The 19968-nt window shown below is 36.7% G+C and overlaps 4 protein-coding genes across 8 annotated transcripts; all 4 read right to left on the reverse strand.

Moving 5' to 3' along the window:
- Nucleotides 1-2575: 2575 nt before the first annotated feature.
- Nucleotides 2576-3472, reverse strand: LOC140058356 (galactosylceramide sulfotransferase-like). The gene has a single exon (XM_072103918.1). The coding sequence runs from the start codon at nt 3470-3472 to the stop codon at nt 2576-2578; it is 897 nt and encodes a 298-aa protein (XP_071960019.1).
- A 2443-nt stretch (nt 3473-5915) lies between these two features.
- On the reverse strand, nt 5916-12436 carry LOC140059182 (monocarboxylate transporter 12-like). Of its 2 annotated transcripts, none has more exons than XM_072105041.1 (5): nt 12281-12436; nt 11034-11221; nt 9125-9268; nt 7739-8698; nt 5916-6593 (listed from the first exon to the last, which is right to left on the reverse strand). In XM_072105041.1, the coding sequence occupies exons 2-5, from the start codon at nt 11215-11217 to the stop codon at nt 6406-6408; spliced, it is 1476 nt and encodes a 491-aa protein (XP_071961142.1). In that variant the 5' UTR covers nt 11218-11221; nt 12281-12436; the 3' UTR covers nt 5916-6405. The 2 variants fall into 2 exon arrangements, with proteins under 2 accessions (XP_071961142.1, XP_071961140.1); XM_072105039.1 differs by having other exon boundaries at nt 11034-11269.
- Nucleotides 12437-12719: 283 nt separating this feature from the next.
- On the reverse strand, nt 12720-15434 carry LOC140058999 (uncharacterized). The gene has a single exon (XM_072104804.1). The coding sequence runs from the start codon at nt 14982-14984 to the stop codon at nt 13770-13772; it is 1215 nt and encodes a 404-aa protein (XP_071960905.1). The 5' UTR covers nt 14985-15434; the 3' UTR covers nt 12720-13769.
- Nucleotides 15435-15474: 40 nt separating this feature from the next.
- On the reverse strand, nt 15475-19797 carry LOC140058998 (monocarboxylate transporter 12-like). Of its 4 annotated transcripts, none has more exons than XM_072104801.1 (5): nt 19695-19797; nt 18715-18946; nt 18212-18355; nt 16525-17373; nt 15475-16385 (listed from the first exon to the last, which is right to left on the reverse strand). In XM_072104801.1, exons 2-5 carry the CDS (start codon nt 18893-18895, stop codon nt 16225-16227), a joined length of 1335 nt encoding a protein of 444 aa, XP_071960902.1. In that variant the 5' UTR covers nt 18896-18946; nt 19695-19797; the 3' UTR covers nt 15475-16224. The 4 variants fall into 4 exon arrangements, with proteins under 4 accessions (XP_071960902.1, XP_071960901.1, XP_071960900.1 ...); XM_072104800.1 differs by having other exon boundaries at nt 18715-19223; nt 19695-19795; XM_072104799.1 differs by lacking the exon at nt 19695-19797 and adding an exon at nt 19259-19415.
- Nucleotides 19798-19968: the final 171 nt, after the last annotated feature.

The raw sequence follows: 19968 nt of genomic DNA on the forward strand, positions 1-19968 counted from the left end.
CAGACTGGTCGAACAAATTAACTTGTATTGCTGTTGAGTGCACAGCTTTCACAATGCATTGTCACAGCAAAGTCCACATTTTAACAAGGGTATACACTTGAACAAACATCATCATGATAACTTCCTTCCTCTCACAGCAATAATAAAACGCTCAGCAGTCGATTTCACAATGTTTTATTTAAATGAGAAAATGCGACTCTTAGCAAAACATACAATGACATTTTTCAAATGGGAAGCCCGAACCGTCAAAAACATTGTCAATACTAAAGCGCTGCATCGTAAGAAACCATGAATAATTAATAAACACAGTCTTTCATTCAATTTCGAGTATTACATTGGAGGGTCACGAACAGAGCCCAAGGACCATTGGAGGGTCACGAACAGAGCCCAAGGACCTATTTATTGTGATTGCCACAAGCCGATGTTGTAAAATTGCACTTATATTAAGGTCAAATAGCATTACAGTATGTACTGGTATCTATAGAAGCATATGCTTGTCCAGCATACATACCATTGACTAGAAAATGTGTTAACATAACAACAATAGACCATTTGAATTTTTTAATTTGTTTACATATTTTGTTTTTTAATATTAAGTGAAGCTCCGGGTTTTTAAATATCTATTATTAAAAAGACAAACATTAGCAATACCTATTTTTCTTTTAAAAGAAGCTTAGTTATTTTTAATGTTTTACATCTCTTTTTTAGCAAGCGCGTTTAATTTCTTTGGATTGTTGGAGATAATAAAGTTTTCTTATGTCTTACGACGCTCGTTCTGCTTCTCCGCTTTTAAGTGGGGAATGTTATCAATTTATTTATTGATTGATTGATTTACTTTATAAACCAGAGTCACAGGGATACATACAATATCTATATATAAATTTACGTAAGGGCAAAATTCGGTAAATCGCGCCTTACTTCTAGAATTTTTACTCGATGGTATATAAAGTTGGTTCGTACTTTCGGTACTGATTTTAACCACCTGATGTAACCCTGTTTACTAATTAAATTAAGTTAGATAATTAGTTATTGACGATTAAAACGAATTTAGGTTCAACGATTTGCCCCCAAATAGGGGTGTTTTCCGATCGTGGTATACACTGTCTAATGGATGTCCATCTTGAAAAATACCCGCCACAAAAATGCGAGGAGGCTTCGCATTTTCCTATCTCCTCCTACGATAATTGTTTTTAATAGCTGAAAACCGGTTGAACAGTTCGAGTACAGCATCATAATGTTGAAGACAGGCCGATTTTCTTTAAAAAATACTATTTTGATACATTTAATATACGTTTTTACAAATGTATTGATTTGTGATGAATGGAACATTCCAAATTATTTGGTTTAACAATACAGGTATAGATTTAGATTTATGGGCCCCCTTGGAGAATAAACATAAATAGTATTGCAATGCTGTACAATACTGTGTTAAGGTATTAACCACTTTTGATCGCAATTTGAATGGCAAATTTCTTACTGTGAGTGTTGGTACTGTTAGATGTAATATAAAAATATATACAAATAAACTTTATTACTGTGAGTGTGGGTAGGCCCTACTGTTAGATTATAAACATATAATATACAAATAAACATTCCAAATTATTTGGTTTAACCATAGAGGTATAGATTTAGATTTATGGGCCCCCTTGGAGAATAAACATAAATAGTATTGCAATGCTGTACAATACTGTTAAGGTATTAACCACTTTTGATCCCAATTTGAATCGCAAATTTCTTACTGTGAGTGTTGGTACTGTTAGATGTAATATAAAAATATATACAAATAAATTTTATTACTGTGAGTGTGGGTAGGCCCTACTGTTAGATTATAAACATATAATATACAAATAAATAAACGTTATTACTGACAGTTGCTTCTCAACGTTTGTATTAATTAATAATTTAAAATTATATAAACGTCGTAGTGGTGTATCGTTACATGTACTTTACTATTTCAATCGACTATGACAGTGAGAGTTTTAACAAAGTACCGTATTAAATCGTAAATGTTTTACTGTATTTAGTGGTATATTATTTATAGGCCTATAAAACATTAAAAACAATATTTCGTTACTGAGTGGATAAGAATATATTTTAAAATGTTTCCTCTTTGTACCTATCTTCTTCCCCCATCCCTCAACCCTTAATGTTACATACAAAACACAAATTGGGTTTGTTTAAATGAGTCCAAATAAAAAAATTTGACTCATATTGTTTCTCTCTCGGAAGTAATTCCCAGGGTGCTAATTTTGGTTGACTACATAAATCATTGTGTATATTTATTCGTTTCTGTAAACGACAATGTATTATAGTCCTGCGGTACGTACATTTGAAATCTCCATTTTTTTCTCGCTGGAAATACTGTGTATTCGAGAACCATCTGTGGGCACGACCTAGATGGTACGCGAGCGAAGCGAGCGTGCCATCTAGTAAACGTAATTAATTGAAAATCAGTACAACAGTAAGATTTGAGTTAAAAGGATATCCCAAAATTAAAATACTTTAATTCCATTTGGGGTCCAGAACACAGACGAAAAACAAATTTCACAGATAAATAGTAAACATGAATCACAGTTTAAACCCGGGAATTACCCTTTACTATCTTTTTTTTATTTCTGTATGTTCTGGGTGTGTGAGAGGCATTTACGCTGCTTGTTGTACCGTTGTTGGTCATCTTTGGCGGCGGTTTGGGATATTGTCTTTTCCATACCAAATCAAACAGTTCTTTTTTACTCATTACCAACAGATTACAATCTTGAGACGCTCCTTGTCTAAGCACTTGCTTAATTCGATTCCAAATATCATTAACCGTACTAAATTGTTTCTGAATGCATTCGTTAAAAACCTGATGTCGCAAACTTCTGTAAAATGCTAAATCACTTTGAAAATCGCCGCCATATTGTGAAATTTTTCTCCATAGTGTTTGATTGAAATGTTTATACAGTAAAACATCGAGGGGATTCCAGGCTTTTATTTTGGTTGCTAAGGATTGAGATATTTTTGTTTTATGTGGCCTTCTGTTTTTTGAAATATATAGGATATCATCCCACGACCAACAGAACTGTCTGCGCATGATCACCAACGACTCATCGATATATTCGGTGAGGAGCACCATATCAAATTCTCTGTCAAGCGTGTCGATATAGCTTAATGTTATCGTTTTATTTAAGTGAAAGTTGTGATCCAATCCAAGATCGAACATTTGATTGTTTTTAGCATAATACCAGCGCAAGGCCATCACCCCTTCCCATTTGACATGTCTTAATCTTTCGTGGTATATTTCAGGTTGTTTTAAGAATTCAAACACTTCTTGTTGTGACGTTTTTGGTATTTCTGTATCTATTTTATCTTTAGTATCTACTTTATCAAATACATCTCGAAAGTGAAAATGTGAAAACGCGGATTCGAACTGAGTGATAGGGTTACGTATTATTGTTATGTATTTAGTTCCAGGTTTCATGAACGAATGCATGGCTTTGCGGTTGTATCTTACATGTACACCAATCAGATTATATTTAAAATTGACGTAATCATCTTTGGGAATACCAATCGGCGGAAGAAATGAGTACCTAGGGCTTCTCTCGTTCAACCTAAAGTACACGAGGTGTCCATTCTGTGAACTGTTCTTGTTGAACACGAATGATAAATTATTATGAAATCCGAATCTATTTATTAAGTGTCCTAGTGTTGTGCTTCCAGTTTTGTGTGTCTTTATAAACGCTACGTTTAGTACTTTGTTTTTACAACTTTTCACGTGACCGTAATCTCTCCAAAATGGTGAAACGGATGACGTATTGAAGTAGCGTTCATCTTCTATATTCCTGTGAAAGTGAAATACGGCAGTGATGTGCCCAAATATGGTAGTGATATGCCCAAATATGGTAGTGATATGACATCATCATGTCCATATATGGGCACATCACATTTTTTTGTCTAATAAAGTTTGATAATGTAGACAGAACTTAATTGTAACACATAGGCCTACATATAAATGATAGGATGAGAGCAAGAGGATAATCCTAAGTCCTAGAACTTGTTTCCATAGGGGGTCCCCGATGTTGACCTACAAAGGAACGACGAATAGCATTCGTACGTTAATTACGACAACGATCAGGATGTTCCGGTAGGCCTATACAAGAACAAACATAGGCCTACTAACCGACTGGTACACGCAATGTACGGTGTGTATCCATCTTGTATACGCGTTTATACTGTTATGCATTATATAATTTAACTACGCATTAAACTGATAGTTGAATGCGTGATAGATAGGCTCATCCACTTTATTAATTAAGTTATTAGTAAAGTAAAATAAAAATGAAATGAATGAAAATGACATCACAGTAAACTAATGATTAATCGTTCGCGTTGTTAGTCAATCTGTCGGTAGATCAGTCACCCTGTCTGTTGGTCAGTGAATTGTACTTCAATATGTTTTGTTTGTTTTGTTTTGTTTTGTATTTTGTTTGTTTATATTTATTGTTGACGTGGGTTTGGTTTAGCACATTTTTTGATGACATTTTTTTAAACGTTTGCTTTTCCTCGACAGCCCCGTTCAACTTTGTTTTCGAAAGATTGAAAATAAAATAATATAATTACTAGTATCTTACTTGTTAGGCCTATGGCCTTCTTTTACCTCACTCTTGTTGCCCGCAAAGAAAGTATCCATCACCGTCACCATTCCAATTAAACATAACCCAACTATTAAGTTTATACATATCTGTTAAAAAATGTCCGTATAAGTGTTGAAACATTATTATTTCTCCTCGTTTGTTTCACCAAAAATTGTCTCTTAATAGGAGTGGGTGTCCCCTAATTAGGGGTATTCAAAGGAGGGGTGTCACTTAATAGGGGTGGGTGTCCCCTAATTAGGGGTATTTAAAGGAGGGGTGTCACTTTACTAGGGATGTTCCAAAGGAGGAGTTCTACTGTATGTGAAGTTATCTTAAATTATGATTAAAGAAAATTAGGTTATAGAAGAGGCGCGTGCCCGCTCGGACTATCGGACTCCCTCGATCTGCAACATAACTTACCTTTAACTTCTTTATTCTCATCGTGAAAATTTCATATGCGCGCGTAGGCCTAAACCAAAGCTGGGCGTCAAATACGTGGCCGTTGTTGGGTTTCTTGTAGCCTACCAGGTATTTATCCACAATCAATAATAGTCAATCACGCAACGGCTGGATTCACGCCGAATAAATATGACTTTTCAGGTTTTGTTTAATTATCGATTCCATTTGTTTGGGTTAATTAGAGGTAATTATGAGATTAATATTTCCATATACTTAATTAAACCATCGACGGACACAACGCAAGAACGAGGTAACACAACGAGGACTTTGGCCAACCACGACGACGCGCGATATTGTCGCTTGTGATTGGTCAACTCACTTGCGTTGCGTGTACGCCTTTAGCGTTATGTGGTGTGGTAGGCTAGCATGCACACGTACAAATAAACCACTCCGAATTTTTGTTCGGATAAGGTAAACATTTGTGCTTTGATAAATTGATTTTATTTAAATGAAAAACATTTCATAATACAAGTCGATTACTGTGGAAGATATAACATTTATTTACAAACTAATAAACTCTTATTTCGTAATTACTATTTTATACAAACATTTGTATGCTTTTTTTTTACAAATTTAGTATAAAATTCTATCTGTTCATTGTAATATATAGACCTATTACAGTAATTATTTGCATAATTTCTGGACGTTCGATTGTCTATGGACAGCCCTAATGTCAAGCACCACAATGTAAACTTTTGTTTCTATCGCCTAACTCAAATTAATACTATCTTGAACCTAGGAATCCGACAAAGTTTCCCAGGGTCAGCAAGTTCTCAAAATAGTGATGGGATGTTGAGTATATTTCCCATCATAAGTTGCGTGCCATGTACGTCTGCCCCCCCCCCCTCCTCCCCACCTCTCCTCCCCAGAAGGATGAGTTCTACTGTATTAAGTGAGTTCTACTGTATTAAGTCTTTCACACGTGTGACGTGTTTCGGTGTTTCGGCAAATCCAATCGAACGTCAATGTTTTGTTTTCACGTGGCTACGCGCATATTGATTGGCGCATAGCGTGAAGCGTCGTGAAAACGAAACATTGGTGTTCATTTCGCCGGACCGGGACCGGGACCGTGCCGGAACAGGACCGTGCCGCCGGAACGCGTGTGAAAGGCCCTTAAGTCACGCTAAACACAATGTTTGTTACATCTTGTGTGTAGGCTATATAATAATAATACCGAAATGTTAATAATCTTGTATTGTAATCTTGTTCTTTGAACACAGCATGCACCACCAGCAGGGAAACCTTTTAACATCATCATGATTACTTTACAGTAGGCCTATTGCGTAATAGCGTCGATCCCATAATGCGTCCGTTTAATCTCCTACTAGCCTACTCATACAGCCGTTACTGGTGCGTCTTCTTCATCATTTGTCGGTACCCGTAGTCTTCTGCTTCCAGTAGATTTACTTTTCCAACGTGTTACAAGCTTTGATACAATGAGCATCGCTACTACAATTATGTAATTTCCGGCCGCAAAGAAGAAAGACAGCGTATAGGTCCCTGAGCTATCGTATATTGCACCTATAAAGAGAGAAAATGAGGGTTAAATGGAATTACATCAAATATATTTGGCGATTAAATTTAATGTATTTATTTAATTTATTCGACTTCTCACTAACTCAGTTAGTGAAGGATCTGGACCAACAGGTGGTAAACACCTCTAAAACGGTCCAGTCCCAATTTGCACAGTGGCTGTGTGTGACAGTGGCTGTGTTTGTGTGGACTAGTACTCCGGGGTAACCCCTACTCGTATCGAAAGATGTACTAGGTTCTTTAAAGTGCGCATGAGCTATGTGTACACTGGACCTACGGTTTATAGTCCTTATCCGAGAAGACTCGTTCTACCACCAGAACCATGGAGCGAGTGAGCCTCGAACCCTTGCCAATGTTATGGCTACGTAATTACGGTTCCACTGTCTTAACCGCTCGGCCACTCACTCGCTTAAAACAACACATGCGAACAAGTGATGTGCCCATATATGGACATGATGTGATATCACTACCATATTTGGGCATACCACCACTGCCATATTTGGGAACATCACATTATTTTTGTCAAACTAGTTTGATAGTGTAGACAGAGCCCTAAAACCACGTTTAACTCACAAATTATTTAGGAAACAATACGGACAATCACAGCTTATAATGATAAATTAAAGGGATGTGACATATTTATTTAAGAATTGTCTCTGATTAATTAAGTACATCCTTTGAACTTGACGTTGATGGGTAACTGACTGGCGTTAATGCTTCATTTATTATGTAGGAGTCACAACAAATCAAATTACTTTTGGATCGTCTACTTGAATTATAAAATGTTGACAAACTCAAACTGTAGTATCTCTGTGAGTGTAAATGTATTAATTTAATGTGACAGGCTTAGGTCGTATAGACCTACTTATCGACGAAACCAGGTAATTTTCACACAATATAGTAGTTTGTAATAATACGCAACGCAATGGACGCAGCGAAATGACGTGTGAGTTGACCAATCACAGTTCGGGTGATCTATCACTTCGTGATGATTGGTCAGGTTTTCAGCGCGCTTAAGCGTAGTTCCCACAAGAGACGCAACGCAAGGACGTACGCGCAACACACGCGAGTTAACCAAGTGGGATCGAACCAAGCTTTACGACGTCCTTACGTAAACCAAGCTTTAAGCTTACCTGCAATATAGCCTCCAAAAATAGCCGTTACTCCAGACGGTACAATGCAGATTCCATAAGCGTGATCAAATTTTTCTTTTGGAACAATCAGCCGAGCGATGGAAGGAATCTGGGGAACATACATCCCACAAAATAGTCCAGTCATTGATGCTACAAACAACATAGCTGGAAAAGTCTGACACAAGCCAAACAAACTCATGCAAATAGACACGACAAATAAACTAAGTATGAAAAGGTTCGTCTCTGATATCAGTTTGAAATATAATGGTATTGCGTTCGTTAGTCGGCCGAGTAAATTCCCGACGCCGAAGACGCCGAATATTACAGCCGATTCAAAGTCGGTAACACCTCGGTATTTGACGCTTGCTATCATGTGTACGATGAATCCCGAGGAGCCGACGCAGATGAAACAGAGCGACACGGATAGTACTAACAGGTTGGGATAGTCTTTGAAAACTAATAGACTACTTCGGAACATCGGCAGCAGACATCTAAATTTCTTTGACGGTTGCTTAGCAACTTCTTTTTCTTTTTTGTCGTCATTATTTTCGGGTTTACCATTCTCATCGCACGGTGATGCTTCTCCGTTGGTATCATCGTCTGCTACCGTTGCTATTGACATCGGAGTGCGCGCATCATCATTCTCTTCGTCGTCATATTTCTCCTTGTCCTCATCGTCATCTTTCTGTGGCAACGCGTCAAATTGCTCCATATACGGGTTGAATGACCTGCGGAATATCAGCACTGAAATGACGACAGAATGTAGAGATATTGCGCCTATTATACGTATAGCAGCCTTCCAACCAAACCAGTAATCGAACAGGGAGCAGAGAAGCGGGATGACGAGCATACCCAGACCAAGGGCTGAGAACAGAACACCGTTACCGATATTGTTTGATTTCTTTAAGTTCATACCGACGAAAAATACCATAGTCTGAAATGTTATACACACACCGCCACCTGGAAATACACAAGAAAAATAATAACAATTTATGGCTTTTCACACAAAAAGGGTGTTTTAAGTTGAGTTTTACGAAGAGAATACCGTTTTCTCTAGCAGCAGTTGAAACAGACACAAGTTGAATCAAATTGGTTGTTTGTGGCTACACCTATGTTATAGAACAATCATGGAAATTGTCTTCGGGTTTTTTAGTGTTTTTTTATTGTGGTGGTGTACACCACTTTTATCATAGTATTTCGACATCGTCATCATTGTTTGTTCCACAATATATCTTTTTGCATACCGTACATACGTTACACTTTTTTATTTTATAGTGTCCATGTTTGTCTAATATTATTACTTGTAATCTTGTACTTTTCTTATGATATTGAAATTGATTTTGAAAAAATAAATGAATGCCTATAATAATTTGTGACGTAACTAACCCGTTAACAAAGAGTGTGTGAAAAATATCTGCCACACTTCGGTGACGTAAGAACTTAGAATAAGACCGACGGAACATGACGTGGCTCCCGCCAGGATCGTCAACCGATATCCGTATCGTCTGTTCATAATCGTCGCGACTGGCGCTGAAAAAAAAAATATCATTCATTGATAATTGATAAAAAAAACTGAAAACTTTTTTATTGAGATATCATTAAGCGTGGTTCCCACTAGGACGCAACGCAATGACGTAGACGCAACGCATGCGAGTTGACCAATCACACGCGAATGTTCGAATAATCGATTGTGATTGGTCAAATCACTTTGCGTTACGTCATTGCGTTGCGTCCTAGTGGGAACCACGCTTACATAAAAACCAACAGCCATAATAGATTTAATTTGAATTTGTAGACTGTTGGGAGGAACAAAGTTTAAAATATTAACTAAAAAAAAATCACCTAGATCCGATACAGAATCTTTTAAATCCCTTTGTTTAAAACTGACAGTTGTTGTTGACAAGTTAATAGAATGTTGACCACTGGTATATTAGCATTGAAATGAATGACCTCTTTAACAACATCCGATGAGTACGTACTTAATAATAAAAACAGACCTACTTATTTTGATTAAATTTAAAAAGTTTAAGAACCTCACGGAACATAATTGGTGGCACATGTATTGACAATAACATGACTCTTCTTTGTGGATATTGCTGGTTCTATGTAATTACTATAAAATGTTGACATGAAATGTTATGGTCACATCGTTACGGTGTATTCATGTCAACCGGACGCATCAAAACATATCACTCACCAATAATTATTATACTTTATTAGGCCTAGAACAAACCAAATTATTTTGTTTTTGTGGGTTTTGGTTTTTTTTTTGTACGTAACAAATGTGAACCCAAATTACTGGATTTAGACTTTAATTAATGTATACCATCCCTGAATAAGAATTTGTATTCATATGTTTTTAATGTGTTTCAAAGTTCGAAGTTTAAAAAACATTTATTTGTTCAACAATGGCATTATACAGTATAATATATAGGTGTGTACATAAATGAAAACATGGTAATAAGCCATCATTTGGGGTCTTCTCTAGAAGAAATCAAGTTTCTTGTCTCGAGAAAGACCCCAGAAACAATACATACGTTTAACCTAATACAATTTACTACTTAAAATAATAAATAAAAACAAAAACGATGAAATAAAAATAGATACTTTCAGCATTATATTACTATCATACAACAGTGAGCAATGTAGTTGGTTCCAAGGTCCACTCTCTGTTGTTTACATACGGTAAGCCTCCAGCACCATTACTTATTAAACACAGGCTATTGATTCTAAAAATCGCCTCCCTATGAATACATCATTGGAACTCATTAAACGTGTTTTAAATCATATACAGAATATCAATATTAAAGCGAGGCTACCTATATTATAAGTGACTAAACCAATCACAAGTGATTGTTCGAATAATCCATTGTTTGTCAACAAATCACTTACGTTGATTTACGTATTTGCGTTGCGTCTCTAGTGGAGGAAGGACCATTGAAGCTTGATTCCTCCTGAGACGCAACGCAAGGATGTAAACGCAACGAAAGTGATTTGGCCTATTCGCTTGTAATTGGTCAGCTCACTTGCGTTGCGTCTACGTCCTTGCGTTGCGTCGCTAGTGGTTTAATGCTTTATGCAAATTGAGGAGTAAAACGCTTATGAACTTTTTATGAACATATTATAGACTTTGGATGGGACGTAAAGACGTTGGTTCCATGTAGATAGTGCACGTTAGAATTTGGCACACTATTCGAAAAGAGTAAGGGGGTGTGGGGGTGTGCTGCTGGCTGCCGTGGCTCCATAGAGGACCTAATCCGAATGTCCTCACCAGGAGGACGATAGCTTTACTCACCAATGATATTTGTGAAACCGATACAAAGGCTGTTAGCGGTACCTATGAGACCAGATCCAACTTGAAACTGTTCTTTAAACTGGATAAGAAAGAAACTGAAGCAGGGCAGAGCACATCCTATTGATAGTAGCGCTATTATATGCATGCCCGCAAGCACGCATACTTTTCTAAACTTCTCTCCCATTATACTGCTGGTGGAAACGCACAAATTAAAAGAGTACTGTTAGTTAGTAGACCTATAAGAAAAAATTTATTTTAGGACAACTTTTACGTAAGGTTTCGTAACTTCGTACTTATGTTGCAAAAGGTATTTTTACACGAGTAATTCGTTAAGCTTGGTTCCCACTAGGACGCAACGTAAGAAAGCCGCCGCAACTCAAGTGAATTGACCAATCAAAAGCAAAGATTATTGCAACTGTTGCTTTGATTGGTCAGTTCGTTTGCATTGCGTCTTACGTTCTTGCGTTGCGCCCTAATAAGTGACAACCAATCTTAAACTGGATGAGGACGCATCCAACGCAAGAACGCACACATAACGCCGCCGCGCCGAACGGATCATCGATCCTAACTGTCACATGATTGGCCGAATTACTTACGCTTTGCGCGCGTTTTTAGTTCGTTGTGCATCCGTCATGACATCACGTGTGTGCACGTGACATGGGACGACGAGACTTTCAATTGTTACGTACCAGAAAAAAATGTCCCTAGTATTACATGTACTATTTAGGAGGACCGACCAATTTAGGGCAGATAATTAAACATACGATGTAGGCCGCCTACGTTAAGTGGCCATACAGAATCAATAGGGGTCAATTCATCGCTATTTTTTCGATACTGTGATCATTCATGTGATGATGATGCAATGACCACTGGCTATCGATTGGTCTCTATGTCCGATAAACAGCAACACAATTGGCGCGAGCACATAATAATACACTGTATTAATATACACACATATGAAGATTTATACAAGAAGAAATTAAGCACTGTTATAATACTAAGAGATTATAAAAGAGATTTTAAATAATCCGTTATAAATACCATAAACCCTTTGAATTGTACTACAGGCCTACTAAATAGTCTTATAGTATTAGCCTATGTTATTGTATGTCGCCCGCGCTAAATGTGTCGATCAGCTGATCAAACTACTAGAGTATCACATTATCCATAAGCTGGTAATGTACCATACTGATTACATAAGCCTAGATACATTATTATTAGTAGATAATACTAATATCATAACCTACCTCTATTCGTGCCTCGCATTCAAATCAACCTTCTTTCTCCGATCCATCGAAAATTATGGCACAAATTCGTAAAAAACCTTTGTTAAGGAAGCCAACATTCTATTGACACAACGTTGGTATACACTCTTGGTGCTTATTGTCTCGATTAGGGGTCAAAGTTCAATTGCCTGCCAATGAATTGCTTGCTATAATAACATATTATATTACTTGTTTCGCAATCCGATCATGCAATACAATTAATTGCGTTTTACTTATTGTCTGGCGCAGAACAGCAGGACAGTGATAAATATTCCACCATGACCCCGTGTATATACGCATTTATGATGTTAGCAGATGTCATATAATGCATATCATCAAATTTGTATATAGGCCTATACCTATTATTTAGAAAGTACTGTAGGCCTACTAAGAGAGCCAAGTGGTATTAACATGGCGTACATTTCACGATACAAAAATAGAAATGGTGAACTTTTTCAGGTGAAAATATTGATTATTAACACAATTGTAAATTGTTTAATTTTTTAAAACAAGTTTTGTGCCAGAACATAACATTTTGCATTGGTTTGGATCAAAAACACAAGCGACAGTTCGGATAAGCCGTCGCTTGTGATTGGTCAAATCTTTCGATACGACTTGCGTTGCGTCCTGGCAACAAGCTATAGCAGCACGCTCACAGCAGCCAGCCGCCGGACAACAAAACAAAAATATTATATAAAATAGCCCCTAATTATACTAAATCGAGTAAAAAAAAGTAAATTTATAAATAGATTTTTATTTATTCGCTTATAATGACATTATTGAAATCGAACCTGTGTTTAGGCCATCAATCTGCTGGTTCTTATTGTTTTCATATTTAAGTCGAAAAAAGAGAAAACATCATTTATAACTAATAATATGGGCCTAGGCTAGTCTAGGCATAGGCCTACAGTCTAGTATTATGAGAACATCAAGGAAATGACTAGGCCTAGGCCTAGTCCTATCTAGGCTAGGCCTCTAGGCCTAGCCTAGGCCTAAACAGTATTTTTATAATAAAAAAAACCGTTTACCATTATTTACCACATTTACCTTGCTAAAAAGAGAACATTACCAAAATTAATAATTTTATAATTATATTTGTAAAAAACTCATTAATTTCTTTAATAATTTTGTCATAGGCCTACTTACAATCATCTAACTACTGTGTATAATTCTGGTTTGATAATTATTTGGAACTGCATGCGTACGTCGTACGTACACACGTATTCTTTTTACGCGCGCATTTTGCAAAATACGCACGTAATTTTTCGCGAACGAAATGTGTGCTCATTTTTAGATAGAAGGCACAACAAGCAATGAAAGAAAAATTCCATCTTTTAATTAAATAAATGTGAAACAAAGTACAAAATGATTTGTTTTATCCCCGATAATGTACTTGAATATCAAGGTATAAAATCTATACCCACAATAGTAGAGAGTTACGTCATTGTTTTGTTTGTTTTCCATTATTTACTCAAGTGACATATTGCGGTTGTTTTTTACATGTATTGTTGTTAACTTTTTCCCATATACTGTTAGTCATGTGTTCTACCGTGTTGTATACGATGAACGCATTGCTCAGATGACGTTGTTTCTCCTGGTTTTCATTGGGATTAAATATTTCACTTGGTATAAACGTCGGTGAAATCCCCAGCCTTGCCAATGTCGTTTCTATTAACCTGTTTTCAAGTATAGATAATAATGAAGTATTATCATTGAAAATGTTTATCAATTTATGTACTAAGTCAGTAGATAATATATTCACACTTCGAAATGATTGCCGACTTTTACCGAGGTTGTCCTGATTGGGTCGTCTGCGCAGAACTGATCGTCTGTGATGCCAAAGCATAGGAAATCGTCTGCGTCGAAAAGTCGTTTGTTTGCCCATATTTGGGTCAGTATTTGCATAAAATGGTGTATTACTCTTTTTGTTGGTAAGATAATTGACAACCCTGTACATGTTGACTATGTCATTATCATGTGCAAGTAGGACATACGAGGCAGTAGGGCAATTAATGTTCACCCATCGTAGCGCCATTTGTATCTTTAATTCTATAAAATCTGAAGCATCAACATCTATCTGAATTATGTCGCCAAAATCGAGCGATTCTTTAAAAATTATTTTCGATGCATTTGTATTCAAAGAGTTTCCAAACAAAAATAGTGTCTTTATGACACGTCCCTCGTGGTTGCTAGGCCAACAGCTTCCCCAAGTATCGCGTATAAGCTGTCGTCTGATTGAATTATCATCACGTGATATAATAATATTTAAAAGAAATACATTTTGAGTTTTTAAAGGATTCATGTTGACGCAATAATCTGGATAACTGAAAATGTAGTCAATGTTTTTGAAAAAAGATTCCCAAGTTTTATAGCTTCCTTTTCCTCGTAAGAGTTCATTTGTGAGGAGCTCGATGTTAGACATGGATAAAGAAGCTAGGTGTCCTTTTAACTGGTGGTTCATGGAGTCATTGTTAGCTGGTAATAACTTCATCAATTCGTTCAATTTAACCATGTTTCGAATTGGATCAGAAACGAGGTGGAACTTTGACACTTTCTGTAAGACTTGATGAGTTATTTGTCTGTCTTTGCTTTCTTCAAGATTGTAGTTGGAGGTGATACCAAGGTAGACTAAGAAGAGGCAGAACAGAGCCACCAGTACCACTTTCAGACGTCTATATAACCTCATTTTGGATTAGTCTATATATAATACACGGAAATAGAGTCACTGGGAGTGTTCTTGTTTACCTTTCCATACACCACCTCTTCGTTGCCGTAAATTGTGAACTCAACATACGTTGTTCAATTACAACATAATTAATACAACCAGGAAAGAGTAGTAATCGATCTTCCAATCTTCCCGGATACAACGCTATACTTATAATCCAATACCAGAAATATGACGTTTAAAAATACATTATTTATTAATATATTGTCATGTGTACCGTACCTGGTATGAATATATAAATAAGAATAATGCATTTAACCTTATAATACTAATATTGATTGCATCCATTGTTGTTGTGCGTTGCTGCTGTGTTGTGCTGCTGCCACGCATGTTTAGCCAAATATAAAGTAATACGAATGATTCTAGCTCGATGGACCGTGACAGGTTCATATATTAACTATTTATTATATCTTGCGTTACAAATTCATGAAACACATAACTACCAATGAAATGTTCATTTCAGAGAAACGAAATTTTAAAGAAAATGAGGTATTTGAGTTTAGAGAAAGCTGCATTGAAAGTGGCTGTCGATACACATGACCAAAAGATAAATGTATAGACTCTGGTTATTGTTTGAGCTGTATGCTTGGTGGTACCATGCTTGCTTTCCAATCCCAAGGTCTGGGGTTCAATCCTAACCCAGTGCCAGGGTTGTAACTCACGACTCTCCTACTTCACTCCATAACCCTCAAATGAGACTTATTTTATACGGATGATTAATTATAAAAAACAGTATAATTCATCCTGTAAGGTACGGCGGTTGTAGGCATAATTGGCGAGTTTTTCGCTGTTAGATATGTATGAAATTTAAAACAGATAGTCTTTTAGATTTTAAAAACAGAGAAGTAATCTTTGTATACATCGTTGTAAGACACTTTTTTTTTCATTCTTTTCACACATACCACTAGTTGACCAATCACAAGCGATGGATCATTGGAACTGTGATTGGTCAACTCACTTACTTTGCGTCCAACCAAGTTTACTGTTTATTTGCATGCAAAATGTGAAACTTTTAAGTTTTAAAATTGCTTTTCTTCTAGTGTATTATTCTACATTTCCAGACGTATGTATAAATTATCATCATAATTAAGGTATACTGTGCGTCGTTATGCAAACCAAGTTTACTGTTTAATCGACATGCAACAATATTCCATAAATATAAATTTCTTGATTAGTTCGTTAAATGACTTTTGATTGTTTTTTAAACTTTGTTAGCCGATTCCGTGGGAGGCCTATATTTTGTTATCCATTTTAAACTGAACGCGACTTCTCCTATAATCATCAGGACAGCATTTAGTATAAATATTCCTCCTGCGATGAAAAATGACAGTCTATATAACCCGCTTGCATCGTATATCAGACCTGAAATATAATAATAATGATATTCTTTAGATTAACTTAAGTTTTTGCGTAGACGTGACGTGTTCACGTGTCTAGAATGCAGGCCCTCTAAAATTCTCCACGAAAACAGGAGTCATGCCCCATTGGTATTTAAACTTACCTATAACATATCCAGCGAACATACAAACGACTCCTCCTGGTAAAATAATAAGTCCATAAACATCTTTGAATCTTGTTACACAAACTGATTCACGTACAATAGGTGGAAAGATTATAAGGTACCATCCAATAAAATAACCAATTGCCGCCGAACATATTATAATAGCATACACATTATAAATATAATCAAAGATAATTGTAAGTGTTCCTGTGATTAACATTGACGTTATAAATTCTGTAGATTTTTTCATTAAGTTTATATGTCCTGGTACGAAGGCTGTAAGTCGACCGATAAGGCTACCAAGCCCATAGGAACCTAACGCAAACGCCGCATTTCTCTCTGATATTCCCTTGTAAATCACACTTGCGATGAAGTGAATAAAAAATCCAATATAAGCATACTCTGCAAGTGATCGTACGGTACACAGTAGAATAAGGTACGGGTACTTCAAATATAAATGTAAAGTGGAAATGTCGTCTATCGAATCGCGTCTATCTGTTTTGTCCGACGTGTGACCATCATTTAAAAAGCTGGTTTCGACCGTATTCACATCTTCAACTATCCCATTGCTAGTTAATTTCATCTCCGTATTGTTCTTAAGTCGTCGCTTTTTGGAAAATTTTCTAAATATAAAGAGAGAAATTGGCATAGCGTTCATAGATAGCGCACTTAATATCAGCAAAGTTCCTCGAAATCCGAAATAAACTTTTGCCTCGGCACAGAATATTGGAGTTACGAGCATGCCTGACGCTGAGCCGGCGTACAGGAAGCCGATGTACACAGGAGAGCCGTTGAAATAATGACCTATTATGAAGATGGTACTCGTAGCCATCAGAGAAAAACCCAAACCTAAAATTAAAAAAAAATAAATGTATAGCAACTGAAGTGTGTGTATATATTATGTTTCAATTGTTAGTTTTTTTAGTACGAGAATTGCCCAGGATCGTCAAGCATGGTATCGTATTCATTTGCGTTTTTCGATCACAACAACACGCACGTACGGAATATATATTGCACAGTTCTTTTCTTAAACAAATTATTAATAGACACATTTTTACGGTGTTTATCCGGCCACCACCAGACACAACTCAGTGTGACCGTAGCTTAAATTAATGTTTTCTGCAACTTTTCTGAAGTGACTTAGAATGTCTTACCTGTTAGAATGTCTTACCTGTTAGAATGTCTTACCTGTGACTTAGAATGTCTTACCTGTTACTTAGAATGTCTTACCTGTGACTTAGAATGTCTTACCTGTTACTTAGAATGTCTTACCTGTTACTTAGAATGTCTTACCTGTTACTTAGAATGTCTTACCTGTTACCTGTTACTTAGAATGTCTTACCTGTTACCTGTTACTTAGAATGTCTTACCTGTTACCTGTTACTTAGAATGTCTTACCTGTTAGAATGTCTTACCTGTTACTTAGAATGTCTTACCTGTTACTTAGAATGTCTTACCTGTTAGAATGTCTTACCTGTTACCTGTTACTTAGAATGTCTTACCTGTTAGAATGTCTTACCTGTTACTTAGAATGTCTTACCTGTTACTTAGAATGTCTTACCTGTTACTTAGAATGTCTTACCTGTTACTTAGAATGTCTTACCTGTTACTTAGAATGTCTTACCTGTTACTTAGAATGTCTTACCTGTTACTTAGAATGTCTTACCTGTTACTTAGAATGTCTTACCTGTTACCAATGAATGTGTAAAGAACAACTGCCATACAGCTTTTGTTTGTGACGTCATCAGTAACCCACTGGAGACCATACAGCATCCGATGACAATTCCTTCCTTGTCGCCGATTCGCTTTGTCACGACGACTGCCAACGGGCCTACAATGTTACCAAAACTCATTTTTATTTAAGAAAACAAAACGACGTACAGACAACAACAAATCACGTACACACGCGTCGTGACGTTTGCTCCCAAATCCTTCCAACAATGCGTCGCGCACGCTATTTGCGATAAACCAATGCGCAGATACATTTTAACCTTAACATGATATATTTTTAAGCTATGTCTATACACTATCAAACTAGTCTGACACAAAGGTGTGATGTGTCCAAATATGGAGGTGATATGCCAAAATATGGCAGTGATATGACATCGTCATGTCCATATTTGAGTACATCGTGCACATTTTTTTTATAACATAAAGTTTGATAGTGTGGACAGAGCTTTAGGTACATACCGAATACAGATATTGCTCCAAAGAATAAGCTATGTGCCAGTCCAATAGTGGCTGTTGAACTGCCTTGCAGGCTGAGTGTGAAGTCCACAAGAAAGAAGCTGATGGCAGGCCCAGCAATCCCCATTGTCAACAGATGGGAGACAAGAATACCGACGAGGGTTGTCAATTCTTTCCACTCCATAGTTGCATACACCAAGTGTCTTAGTTTACTAGCCTACTTCGGAAGGATTCCCTGAAAATAACATTATTTTTTATTTTATTACACCTTCTTGCTGAAAATCATACGATGAGTGACAGTGGCTGTGTGTATAATACACTAGTACACCGGAGTAACCCCCTACTCGTCTCGAAAGATGTACTCTAGGTTCTTCAAAGTGCACTTGAGCAATGTGTATACTGGACCTACGGTTTATAGTCCTTATCCGGGAAGACTCGTTCTACCACCAGAACCATTAACAAACAAATGTTAACATCAGCTTCTACACCTATTCACGTGACTAGGTTGTTCCCTGTAATTATATAATAATATATAGTTAAACCTAACCAGTGGTACCAGCATGATTTACGAAAGAAAGAAACAATTGGCACCAATTGGGACTGGGCCTTGCCGCCAAGCAGTGGTGGGACGTCCGTGGGCTGAAGAAAGAAACGTAACGCACAGGACGTCATGTGTTACTTATTATTTATCAAAGAATGAACTGTATCATAATAGGCAATGTTTTCCGTTTGCTTGGCTTTGTTAACCCAATGAAATAAAATATTCGAGTTTAAAATAAAATAATTGTTAGGTGTTTCCCCCTAACCTATCACAACAGTAGGATTACTAACAATTACAAAAACATCCCAAAATAAATAGTCACCTTAGGCCTATGGGCTATGAAACTAACTTTTGAACAATGCTCATGAAAATTGCGTAAGCACATGCTTACTACCAGACCGTCTAATCTAAAAACAAATATGATTAATGAATATTACTTTACCATGGTTTGCCAGCAAAGATATCACTACAATTCTAACGTTTCCAACAAAAATCACACTCAGGTCAGTGTAATGTCGATTGGTGTAGGCTGTTGTCACCAGCTCAGTTTTTATAAGGAATTATGGTACAAATTAAACGTAATGCACGCACGAACATGCCGGATGCCGAACAGGATGTGCAACCGAATGTCACCATTGTTTCTATCGTGACACTTTAGTGAGGTTCAAAGTCCTACACTTAAGTACAGTACTATAGTATAATAGCCCCAGTATTTC

Source organism: Antedon mediterranea, chromosome 9, assembly GCF_964355755.1.
Source record: "Antedon mediterranea chromosome 9, ecAntMedi1.1, whole genome shotgun sequence".
NCBI classification, from domain to species: domain Eukaryota; kingdom Metazoa; phylum Echinodermata; class Crinoidea; order Comatulida; family Antedonidae; genus Antedon; species Antedon mediterranea.

Coding starts and splice junctions, on each gene's coding strand:
- LOC140059182 (XM_072105041.1), bottom strand. CDS start 11,217: ATGGGAGAGAAGTTTAGAAAAGTATGCGTGCTTGCGGGCATGCATATA. Junction 9,269..11,033: donor CGGTTTCACAAATATCATTG/GTGAGTAAAGCT, acceptor TTTTTTTTTCAG/CGCCAGTCGCGACGATTATG. Junction 8,699..9,124: donor CACACACTCTTTGTTAACGG/GTTAGTTACGTC, acceptor GTGTATTTCCAG/GTGGCGGTGTGTGTATAACA.
- LOC140058998 (XM_072104801.1), bottom strand. CDS start 18,895: ATGGAGTGGAAAGAATTGACAACCCTCGTCGGTATTCTTGTCTCCCAT. Junction 17,374..18,211: donor TACACATTCATTGGTAACAG/GTAAGACATTCT, acceptor TTTTAATTTTAG/GTTTGGGTTTTTCTCTGATG. Junction 16,386..16,524: donor GTTCGCTGGATATGTTATAG/GTAAGTTTAAAT, acceptor ATTATATTTCAG/GTCTGATATACGATGCAAGC.
- LOC140058999 (XM_072104804.1), bottom strand. CDS start 14,984: ATGAGGTTATATAGACGTCTGAAAGTGGTACTGGTGGCTCTGTTCTGC.
- LOC140058356 (XM_072103918.1), bottom strand. CDS start 3,472: ATGCATTCGTTCATGAAACCTGGAACTAAATACATAACAATAATACGT.